This window comes from Lagopus leucura, unplaced genomic scaffold, assembly GCF_019238085.1.
Source record: "Lagopus leucura isolate 7727_CA_CO unplaced genomic scaffold, USGS_WTPT01 Super-Scaffold_1, whole genome shotgun sequence".
NCBI lineage: Eukaryota > Metazoa > Chordata > Aves > Galliformes > Phasianidae > Lagopus > Lagopus leucura.
The window spans coordinates 973,685-985,429 of record NW_024962250.1 but is presented as its reverse complement, the minus strand read 5'-3'; the positions used below and the strand labels follow the sequence as shown (position 1 = coordinate 985,429).

Sequence of the window (11,745 nt, the reverse complement as noted above, 5' to 3'; positions counted from 1 at the left end):
GTCAGCCTCAATTCTTCTTATATGAAACAGAACTTACTCTACATTCAGAGCTAAAAACTGGGCTGAACTCACTCTAAGATACACGCAGGAATATCAACCCAGCACTTTTATCCATTCCTATAAGAATGTCCTATAAGGGTAGATGCTGCTATTTAAGTTAGGCTCCATTTGCTGCCCTTTGCAAACAACCACCATTAGTAAAATTTATAACGTCTTTACTTGAGGTTAGCCAGTACACCAAAACCATAACCTTGAAAAATGAAATACATTATCCGTTTGAAGGCAAAGTAGTTACTATGTTCAACAAAAACATCATCTCTCAACTAATTCTTCAAATTTAACGCTGTACCTGAAAATTATCCCTGCTTCCTTCCAGACTACTTAGTTCCAGCAGATCCCATAGCAGTCCCTGGTGTTTTGAAGGCAAGATCCATTTTAAAGGCCAGCCAAATTCATTAGGACTTCAAGCAGGCATAAGCCAAGCAAAAACTCAGCCTTGAATCATCTCATTTCTGTCATGAAAAATTACTGCTCTCCATCAGACATTGCAAAAACCACCTAGTCTTCCAATTTTATAGTGGTTAGAAAAAATAGAGATGAAGTTATACTAACTGTTTTGATATTTACCTGCCTTCTTAATGTGAAAAAAAAAGTTTAAAGTCCTCAGGTAATTCAATCATCTTTATTGCAAATAAAAAAGGGTTCTCACATTTTAAAACACGTTTTCATAGCACTTCACAATTGAAGCCTTTAAAGACATTTGGCATTTACAGAAAAAAAAACAACAAAAAAAAATCACTGAATCAAGATTTAAAGATTACTCCATGTGCCTTTTACACATGCAGTTGCAATATCCTTCTTTGTGGGGAGTTATTAAAACAAAATAGTGTTTTTCTCAACTTCCCTGGGATAGGGATAGCTTTGCCATGTAATTCAAAGGAAACCAACACACAGTTTTGCAATTTTTTTGAAAGCTTTTTCTATTTCACTTTTATTCTAGCTCTCATGTTGATTCCATTGTTCCGTAACAGTCAGGGTTCACAGCCTTAAAGTAATAACCACATTTTCCCATTTTACCAGTCTATTCTGCATTTTCACTTTTGAGAAGCAACAGTACATGACTTTGAATACGCCTACCATCATATCAGCAACCAGAGACACACACGCTATTTTTTCTACCTGCTTTGCTAAACAGTGAGACGAGATTTCCTTCTGCAGTTTCACCTTAGTTTTTTTTCCAGAAAGATAGCTTTTCAGAAAATATAAACGTCTGCCACTTATCAGACAGCAACACAAACAGACAGTCATTATTACTAAACGACGTTTAAAGCATTGATCACAGTATTTCCATTCCAGGCATTCCACATCCTGCTCTGGATCTAGAGGACATGACGAAATACGCTTCAATTGCTCAGCAAGTTTATTTGTCTCTTCCCTTTTACACAAGAAATGGTTTACAACATATCTTAATTGAAATAAGCAGCCCTATTACGACCCAGGTTTTCATCGGTTCCCTGGACTCCTATGCTTCCCCCCAAATATCATTACTGTCAATTTCATTTTATTAACAAAGCAATAATTGCTGCTATATGTAACAGCACTTCAATTTTCATCACACTGACCAAAATACAGTGAAGTTATATTAGAGTTTCATTGGAGGGAGGAGGGCATTGTGGGGTGAAAAAAGAAGTAAATCATAGCTCTAATGTCAAAGTACTGAAGTACTGTCCAAAAAAGTCTCAACACAAACTTGAACAATTCCCAAGAGAAAGTCACTTCTAATGTAAAATTTTCCTGCTGGAGAAGAATCTTCATGTGAAACAAGATGTACAGGGCAGCAAAGAATCATTAAGATGCTTTATTGACAAATATCCACTCACCGCAAAAAGTATCTGCCTGCATACAATTAGATTTTAGCTTTTCAATAGTGTTTTATTGGCAGTGGAAAATGCATCAGTACTTTATTGAAAGAAAGCAATAAATAATACTGTGATAAAAATAGTTCAAAAGTAGACTGTACATATTGTTACATAATCTGAAAATACACAAGATTAATAGAAAAACAGAACAGTAACAATGAATTTGTTTTACAAGCAAGTTAAAAGTGGAAAACAAAATAAGAAAAAAAGACATGCTATATATATATTGTTGCATAATAAATAATGCACCATCTGAACAGAATCTTGCTGGCTTTTTAATATGCCATTTGCAAGTGTTGGGATACATTTTTCTACTCATACAGTCCAAAATGGCTACAACCATTCAAACTTAAGTCCAGACAACTCTTTAGAACAAGTTTACAAAACACAAAATATGATTTACGTAAGAAAAGTAAGGCCTTGATTAGGAGTTGCACTGCTTTAGTTCTCAGCACACTGTACCTTCATTTTCACTAGTCATTTGACGTGAGACTGCAGTGTTTCATGACTGGTCCATGAAAATTAGTTTTACCAGCATCTTTCCACAAGTGTTTTCAGTCAAAAAAAGATCAGCACAAAAGCACTCTCTGTGGCCTGTGGATTACAACCAGGAATTATTATGAAGTCTATCTTCCTCAGTTAAGAAAAACAGTTCTTGGTTTATGGCTTGGTTCTCAGTCACTGTGAAGATATGCTATACAAATACAGCAGAGACAGAGTTGTGACCGAGGCAATCACTTCTAAAATGTGTTCCATAGTGTTCTAGTTCTTCCCAGCTTTTCAAACGAGTTATATTTTAAATAAAGACAAATTCCCACTGCTTGACAATTCCTTTGTGGAAAGGTACACTTCTGAAAAGAAGAACAATTATGTACCATACCTTCAACAAACAACATACGCTTGTCTGAAAAAAAGCTGGACTTGTTTTCAGATCTAGCTAACATTTCCAAAAGACAAAATATATACTGCTTGGTGTCATGATACTTTTACAAAGGTATTAAAATTCTTTTCACCTTCAGTTTCATTATTAAAAAACAATGATAATTACAGTAACTGCATAATTTACAAAAACCTTACATTATTTATAGGGACATATACATACAAGCATTACAGTACATTCAGTTGGAAAGACTAAAATTAGATTAAAAATCAGCAATGATTCATTGTAGACTGAATAGAAACAGAAAAAAGTAAGTAACTATATAAATGAGAAGTCACATAAATATAAGAAACATTTAGATTCTAAAATATTTTCTCTATAGTACTCATGAATTTATTTGCTAATTAAAAACTCTGTAATAAAATATCTCAAAGTGTCCATTTAAGAAGTATTAACAGGTTACGCTTTCCAAATGTTCAAAATGCTGCATATCACCGGTAGAAATAGTGTGGGTAAACTGCAAAATAAAGAAATCCTTGGATTAGAATGAAATGTTGCTAAAACAAACACAAACCATTTGCTAAGTTCCTCACAAACAACTCAGTAGTGTAGCAGTCATGCACCAAATTATTGCCATGCCACAACATATACCATTTCATTGCATATTATTAATTTCAGTTGCAAAGTAAAGCACGAGGTCAAGTACTTCCTAGATTTTTCATTCTAGGTCATTTGCATCATAATCCTCCACACTGAGAATTTTCTAGTGTGTATATGGGTGAAGACTCTAAACTTTGATGTCTTAAAACTAAGAACATTAAGAAAACCCCTGAGATTATATACACTGACAGATCCACATAGTTTTAGTTGCTGAGAACTCTTTAGAGCTAAACCTGTATGTGTGAAAAGGTTCAGGATTTGAAGAAAAGGCAGCCACTATACATGAGTTGGTACGGATTTTACTGGTGGAAAGAAAGAAACTGTACACAGAAGAGATAGAGATGGGCAATTTATTCCCATAGATAACTGCTAGTGACAGAATATTTTTTTATTGGATTTCTTCTATACCCGACAGTCAAAAATGTTAGTTTCCAAACTTGTTTGTAAGAAAAAAAATCAAGCCACATCCTCACGACAGAACTGAATGTCTATTCACTAGCCGGAAGACATTCATTTTTTGTTTAAATATCCTTTGTTATCAAGCTGCTTCACTGTCACCACTGTTCCACAATTACCCAAACCTTGGACTGCAGGAAACTAAATCCAAACAGACAAACTAAACAATCGCAGTGGTATCTGAGAACTGGAAATCAATGTAGTTACCCCATAAAAATTTCAATATGGAAGATATTGCAGTATATTTGACCAAGCAAAGACTGAAAGAATCTGAATCACAATACCGCAAACTGAGTTTTCTTTCCACTATATCCCTAATTTAGTTCCCTTCCTCCCCACTTTCACTAGCTGTTTCACTTCACCTTTGACTTCAGCGCTTTCTACACAATCACTTGCATGCATAATCTTTTCTGAGGTGATTTAAAAAAAAAAAAAAAAAAAGAGGAATATCACAATGTACAAAAGAAAATACTGAAACTCAGTTGTCTTTGTAAGAAATAAGCTTTATATTTTGAACAATCTACTCTGCAAGTTGAAAAGCCTTTAAAATTCGTTCTATTAAAACACCTGACACTTTACTCATAAATAGCTGCTTTACCATTACACCTATCAACTTTACTCACCAGAAGAAGGCTTTAACAGGAGTAGGTCCTTACTGTAGCAGAATCCAATCTTTGTGTTCCTGATACACTGCCTATTTCAAGAAGCATGGGAAAACATGCAGAACACAGCATGCATGTTAGTTTTCAAAAACCACCACAGCAGTGTGATTATAGCTACTACACTCACTGACAAGTTACAAGTTAGAAAATCTAAATTTACTGTACAGTTTATATATTTTTCACTTCCAGTTTCTGTGGCTATTGAAAAGAATCCTAAAAAAGACCTGCATGCCAACTGGCACACGAACTGCCAGTGGTGTGTATATATATATTCTAATACAGTAAGAAGAGGTGTTTTAATGTAAGAAAGTTTTATTTATACATAGTTTTTCATATGAATTCTGGAAGATGTTTTGTGCTAGTGAAAATCTTTAATGTAAACCAACTCACATTTTAAGTAGTAAAGGTAATAATATCAGGTGTAAAGGGTGGTTGTTTGATTTTTACTCCAATATACTCCTCAGAACTTGGGACAACTCTGACAGACTATGAGGAAACTCACATCCTATCTATTCCAATTAAACATATTTTCAATCTATTTTTTACTTGTTTTGTAAGAAAAATTGAGAATTTATTCTCATGGTATTAGAGACTGGTTTTAAACTGACAATATAATTACTCTGACAGATCTCACTTCCAAGTGTTGTTTCTTTTTCTTTTCATACAGTGTTTTTGCTCCCTCTTTTTCTTTTTCCCTTTACATACAGAGAAGGGAGACATCCATCCATATAAATCATTCTAATAAATAATTCTAAAATAGTGGTTACAAATACACTCAATAGTTAAATGACCACTGGGGGGGAGGAATGTACTTTTTTCTCAAGTTGTAATATTCTCATGTCTGAGAGATATAACATTTCCTGAATGCATTTTACTGCATTTCAGATGTGGGACCAATTAAATTGGTCTAATTGCTACTAATTCAAAACCATGCGTCACATTACAAGACTTCTAACTAAATGCCCTTTTACTTTCCCAGTTTAATAAAATTTCCTGAATATAATTATCTTTGTTATTCCAATGAAGTAAAAAGAACCTCCTTATCTAGCACAGTTCCTGAAATTACAAAGCACTCTGTGGTTAAACAGTGTTACAAATACAATCATGCACAAGGCAGATGCTTTTACAGAGCAAAAAAACTAATTTGAACTTCATTTCCCTATAATCTCAAGCAAGAAAGTGCATCATGCTTAAAACAATCCAAAGTAAATACCATCAATCTGCATCTTCTTTGGCTGCATAGAGGGTGAAGACATTGAGGTTGTAACTCTGAAATTTGCAGGAAGTGTCTCTGCTGATCCAGCAGCTAAACCTCTTATGTCCTTTGGTCTAAACTTCTTTCTCCATGAAGGTGCTCGCCTAAAGCTCTTATCATCATCCTGTTAAATTGATAAACATTAGCAGTTCAAAAATTTAGGACTGTTACCAACATTAAAAGGATTACTGACAATTTAGGTAAATACATCATCATTGAACGACCTAATTTTCAACAGCTCAATTGCAATGGGTCACTGTTTTCAACAATATGTGCTCATTTACTGGAGTGTAGGCTCTTCATCTAAGTAATTATGCAAATTCAGGTGTTTGGCACATCTAGGAAACCCTTGTAGTTCAAATGTTTTTACTTCCCGATTTGTAGTAATTTGCATTGTATCGTCTAAGAATGAGTGATATGAAATGGAACATCTCATAAAAGCTATTTAAGAACACTTCAGCTTAAGCTGAACAGCTGTTTATAACTTTAAATTTTGTTTTACAGGAGTGATGATAGAACTATAGCATGTTCTTATGCTACAAATTGAGGTAATCAGAGTGAGGAGAAAAAAGTTGAACAGCAGTAGTAAATACTGCCGTTCAGAGCCTTGGTTAATTGCCTCGGTAATTACAACTTAAAGATTCCCAAAGGATTCTTTCTGCATTCACATATCTGCATCTTTCAGAAGTATCACACTATAATTAAATGCAACAGTTTAAATCACCCTGCCCAAAAACGCCTCATCCAATGAATTCAACGTACTATATCCACTGTGAATCTACACTTGTCAATTTCACCTTTAGAAACAATTCTATCTTTGGATTGCTGTTTTATATAATATATTACATTTTATAATTAAAATCAGGAGACACGTGCCTTCATTATTTGGAAAGATCTTCATAATCAAATACTTTTGCTGCTCATTGTAACCAGAATAGAGTAGAACACCCCTCCCTCAAAGCTCCATCTCCCGCAGTGAGAAATCACTACTGAAAAATAACTCAGAAAACTATCAGGCTGTTTTCTGTAGAGATGATTAAAAGCTTAGTGTAGATACATACTAGGCTATCAGGATGTGCCATAGAAGGGCTAAACAAGTGTAGTTTTGTATCTTTATTTTCTGTCACCCAAAACTGCAAACGATGCTTGAGGTGAGGCTGCACCAACGCAGTTTCTCACACATAACTTGTTAGAGCTTTGTACTACTTACATTAGAATAATGCGTGTACACTGTAAATCACAGACTGTCTAATAAGAATCACTTGGATAAGCAAACATTTCTGGTCATTGTTCCATACTAGTATTAACAGATAGTAACTCAAGGATAACTTGAGTAACTTGGGATAAAGGTTTGAACTGTACTGTACAGACCTTCTCAGTTATACTTGATTGACCTGCAACGCCAGTGACTGTTTTCCCCACACTTTACATAGGAAAGAATGATTCAATGACAACTGTGCTGCTAGTAGGCTTAACTACACAAGCTACGGATAAACTTGCAAAATCACCTCATGCTTTCACATTCAAAGTTATCTTACACAAAAACTGCCATATCCAAGAATTCACAACAAATTTACAAGTCCTTTTTTTGGTCACAATTTTGTCAGTAAATTGACAAGGGTCAAGCTACATTCTTTGACTTTGCAGTTTGGATATAATTCCTAGAAACACAGAACAACTCAAAAGCTCAAGAAACTTACTTCATCAAGTCTTCTGTCAGTGCCCATAATGAGAAGGTTATTAAATTCCCTCTCCAGAACAGCACGAGCCTAAAATTTAGAGTATGAAATAAAAAATGATTGTTAAAATTTCAGGAGCCTGTATTTCTTTTAAAACAAATTGTTGAAGATCTTCTAATCAGAGTATTAAACATTCTTAACACTTGAAAAGTAAGAGTGGTTTAGCTTTCTAAGTTGTAACATGAACAACAAAAAATGATACGTTTTACACTAAGATGGAATATGAGCAAAAGTTGCAAACAGCATTCTTTTTTTCAAGCAGATTTAACAACTAGAACTGTAACTAAGTGGAAAATAATTAAAGCATAGCTCCGTTTTTTATTTTCACAGGAAAAACGATTAGGAACAACTTTCCATTTCCAATAGCCAGGAATACAAAGACACGCACTTACCTAAAAAAAAAAAAAAAAGAAAAAAAAATAGTTGTTTCCATTTTTATCCTTTCTAAAGGGGAAAAAAATACCCACCAACCATAATGTAAATCTTGCTTACCTGTGTGTTCTGCGTCGGTATTTGTAATAAGAGAGCTAACGCATTGTAATCAAATGTTTCATCTAAGGCCACAAGTGCACCGTGAACTCCACTCTCTACAAGGTTATTCGCATATTCTTTGAGACCAATGGACAACACCCAACGGATCATTCTATCGTTGCTCCACACAAGGACATCTATGCAGGGAAGAATTTGATTTATATAGTGAGACTTTTCTGAACAAAAAAAACACAGTCCTTTCTTGTTCTGCATGTTGGTGTAGGGATTGATATTCATGTATGCAGAACTCACTGTGATTGATGCTAAGCAGTAGCCCTAAAGGAATTCTGTTATTTAATATTTAGGATACAAATTAATCTCCCCCTGCTTTTTTTGAGTGCATGAGATGGTCTGAATTGACAACAACACTTCATGTTTGGACTGCAATGGATTGTTTCCAGTCAGCAGTTTTTGCTACATCCATCACCACTGGATCTTGCACAACCTCCTCTCTCTGCCTACAGAGGAGATTAGTCACATTATTTATGAGAAAAGTACAGTTGGGCAATAGTGTTCATGCAGGTAGGAATCAACATGGATCTTGTATTTTAAACTATCATTTTCAAGTGGCTTAACCTTACTTGCAACAGACTAAATATTTATTTTCTTTTGTACAACTCGAAAGTCCAATAGCAGTTTAATGCATTTCCTATTGAAACTGAACAGAAAAGCTTTATTATAATGTTTTATAATCTTATTTACCTTTAAGTTCTGACAGCATTCAATTTAGTAGCACACACTTTTGTATACACACTACTATAATTTTCTGCAATTCTAAGTGGAAAGGAAATGTATTTGAATTTTGCTGAAGGACATTCACACTGTAAGAGTTCAAAGATCAACATACTGTTAATATACTGCCATTTTTTTCAAATACAAACTCCATAAATTAGTACTTGTACAGCACTAATATCAAAACAATAATTATGTTCTTAATAGGTTTCTGGTGGTTTGTAGTTTTGTGTTGTTGTTATTTGTTTTTACACTACACAGGAGTATTTATACCAATCAAACCAAAACATTTTTGAGGCAGAATGGTGCAAGCAGGATGGATTCAGACTGAGGACAAAACTTTAGTCATTAACCTTTAACTTAACTATTGGTCACCAACCTTTAATTTCAGATTGGCTTTCCTCTCTTTTTCTTTCAAGTTCTTTTCGATCATAGTTCAGTCTTCTTAGGCACATAATTCCACACTGAAAACTGTTTCTGTTTAGAAAGGAAAAAAAGTTATTTAGAGGTAAACAAAATACTTGCTGTAGATGTTTGGTGTCCAGCTTAACCTATTTACCTGTGAAAACTGTCCACCATTTTAAGTTGGCCACGTAGATCTTTTTTAGTTAAGTGATCCAGCATTCGAGCATCAACAAGACACTCCATGAAATAGCTGCGATACTGAGGGAGCCCCAGACTAGGGAGCCATTCATTGCCAATCCACTCGTGGTTCATATCACCATATGCTAATGTCTGTTTTTAAGAATTAAAACATAAGCTTATTAAAATGAGAAATACAGAGAAAAGCTTTTTTAGACAATATGTTTTAAAGAAAGTGATAAAACAATGCTTATAGCGCTAAAAATTCCGTAAACACATCAAAAACATTAAACAGTACATGTAGGTTTTTGAAGAAGCTATCTTCATGAAGAAAAGCAAGCCCAGACAGTCAGATCAGTAAGTAAAACTGCCCTAATATATATCATCTTAAAGAGTATGAAAAAAAATTATGCAACAACATTTAAAAACTAAGGTGTAACTGTTTTAGTAGCAAGACTCCCAGAACTTCATTTTGTTGAGCTGAAAATGCAGCGTTTCTTGAAAAGTGAAGGTGCTGAAAATATTGTCTCTTGAAAATTTAGCAGAAAAAGTAACTTTCTTAAAAAATTACTTAGCACAAAATTACATGATGGGTGAAAAATAACTGTAGTTGTTTGGCTTTTTTCTAATATGCCTAACAGTTTTCAGAAGCAGGTCCCAATTATATAAGCAGAAATTAAAAAGTTCCCTATATAAGAACCAATGACTCTAATTGCTAGCCCTCATTATAATGCTAGACTCCATTTAGACTCCACCTTCATACAGATCTGCAGATCACCAAACATTTTTTGTAGAACACTTCAGAAAACAATTTGAAACTAGGTATCTAAACATTCCTCAAGCAACAAAAAACAGCAGCTCTCTTTTTTCAAAAGAGAAGGCAAATAACTTATTTTTACTGCAGAAGTTAAGTTTTATTTCTTCTCTAGAGGAAACATCTTCTAGAAAGAAGGTGACACAAATGTATTTCTTCAAGCCATCACTGGGTAACAAAATTGAAAAAGCACATTATTTTTGTAATAGGGATACAAGCCATGCTTGCTAACACAGACAATCTGCAAACGAGCACCTGAGAAAAAGTTAATGGGACTTGAACAGGTTTAAACTGGAAGGGGACCACATGAGAAGAGACTGTACCATCCAAAGATATAAGTCACGGGCAAATCCTGATTTCTGTTTATATGCCTGTATAAAAACACCTGAACTTTCTCAATGCCTGAAAATACAATTAGGATCTGTCAAACTTGAAGGGAAAACAATTAATCAAGGGGGATTACATAATTAGTGCACAGAAATCTTCTTAGTTGTCTAGGCTTAGTATGCAGTACACCTGTGATGGTGGCCAGGTTGAGCAAGAACTTTCTGTACGCAACAGATATTCTTACTGGACTGGTGCCCCAAAGAGCCATTTCCCCATTAAAAAATTCAAGGCTTTACATCATTAAATTTTAATTTGATCTAGTTTGTTAAACACAAACAGAATACCACAATACTCAATAAGTAACTTCATTTTGGATATTCAAAAGCTTGAGGACAAATGTTTTTGAAAGCTAATGATAAGAAAGCCTTTGGAATATTTTTCCCTTACCATTCCTATTTAGAAGTGCCACATATATAATTTTTTGTGATACATTATGTAATAAAAAATATTTTACAAATTTTGCCATGATGAACCACCACATCTTGTGAGCTGTATAAAAACATTAACGCTTTTAAACAGCCTAAACATAAGTGTATCCTGTAACTCTGTACTATGTAAACATGTAGTTTCCCTCTTTCCCAGTCCCCATTCTACACCAAGAGTCACTCCATGAAATGGCAATCAAAGAAAATCAGATTCTTTCGTGCTCATTATGACAACACATTGCACGTAGTCTATAATATTACATAAAGTTTCCAACCTGAGCCCAGCTTCCCTCCTCATCTTCCTGTTACGTGGTTAGAAAAGCAAAAGAACACACATATTAGTACTTAAGTTTAGTAATGAGACAAAAGTTAAAGATGCACTGCAAACTCTAAATCTACTGCATACGAAGAAAATCTACATAGTGCATGCATCATGCATTGTGAGAAATACAGAAGACACTCATTGTCCCATAAGAATTTGGAAAACCATCTATTGATCAACTTTTCTGGAAGAGAAATAGAGAAATTTCTGCACAAATAGATCAATTTTATCTCTTAGTTAAATCAAGTCTTTTTTTTTTTTTTTAAACAGATTCTAGAAAGTTTGTTGCTTGTGTGGTTTTTTTAATTTTTTTTTTTTTTTTTTTTTTTTTTTTAAACAGTCTTATCAATGTTGATTTTTTTCCCCATCTGGAAAAAAAAA

General features: G+C 34.1%; 1 protein-coding gene across 6 annotated transcripts in view; it reads right to left on the bottom strand.

Annotated features, from left to right (window-relative positions):
- Nucleotides 1-954: 954 nt before the first annotated feature.
- Nucleotides 955-11,745, bottom strand: part of PPFIA1 (PTPRF interacting protein alpha 1) — a 55,631-nt gene continuing 44,840 nt past the window's right edge. For 2 of the 6 annotated variants that reach the window (XM_042895027.1, XM_042894676.1), the window contains 8 exons: nt 11,318-11,344; nt 9,394-9,569; nt 9,214-9,311; nt 8,064-8,239; nt 7,533-7,601; nt 5,791-5,956; nt 4,539-4,609; nt 955-3,316 (listed from right to left, as the gene is read on the bottom strand). In XM_042895027.1, coding sequence (XP_042750961.1) covers nt 4,551-4,609; nt 5,791-5,956; nt 7,533-7,601; nt 8,064-8,239; nt 9,214-9,311; nt 9,394-9,569; nt 11,318-11,344 — 771 coding nt within the window. In that variant the 3' untranslated portion in view covers nt 955-3,316; nt 4,539-4,550. The remainder of the gene's footprint in view (nt 3,317-4,538; nt 4,610-5,790; nt 5,957-7,532; nt 7,602-8,063; nt 8,240-9,213; nt 9,312-9,393; nt 9,570-11,317; nt 11,345-11,745) is intronic. The other 4 variants (XM_042894747.1, XM_042894888.1, XM_042894814.1 and 1 more) reach the window with 3 other exon arrangements.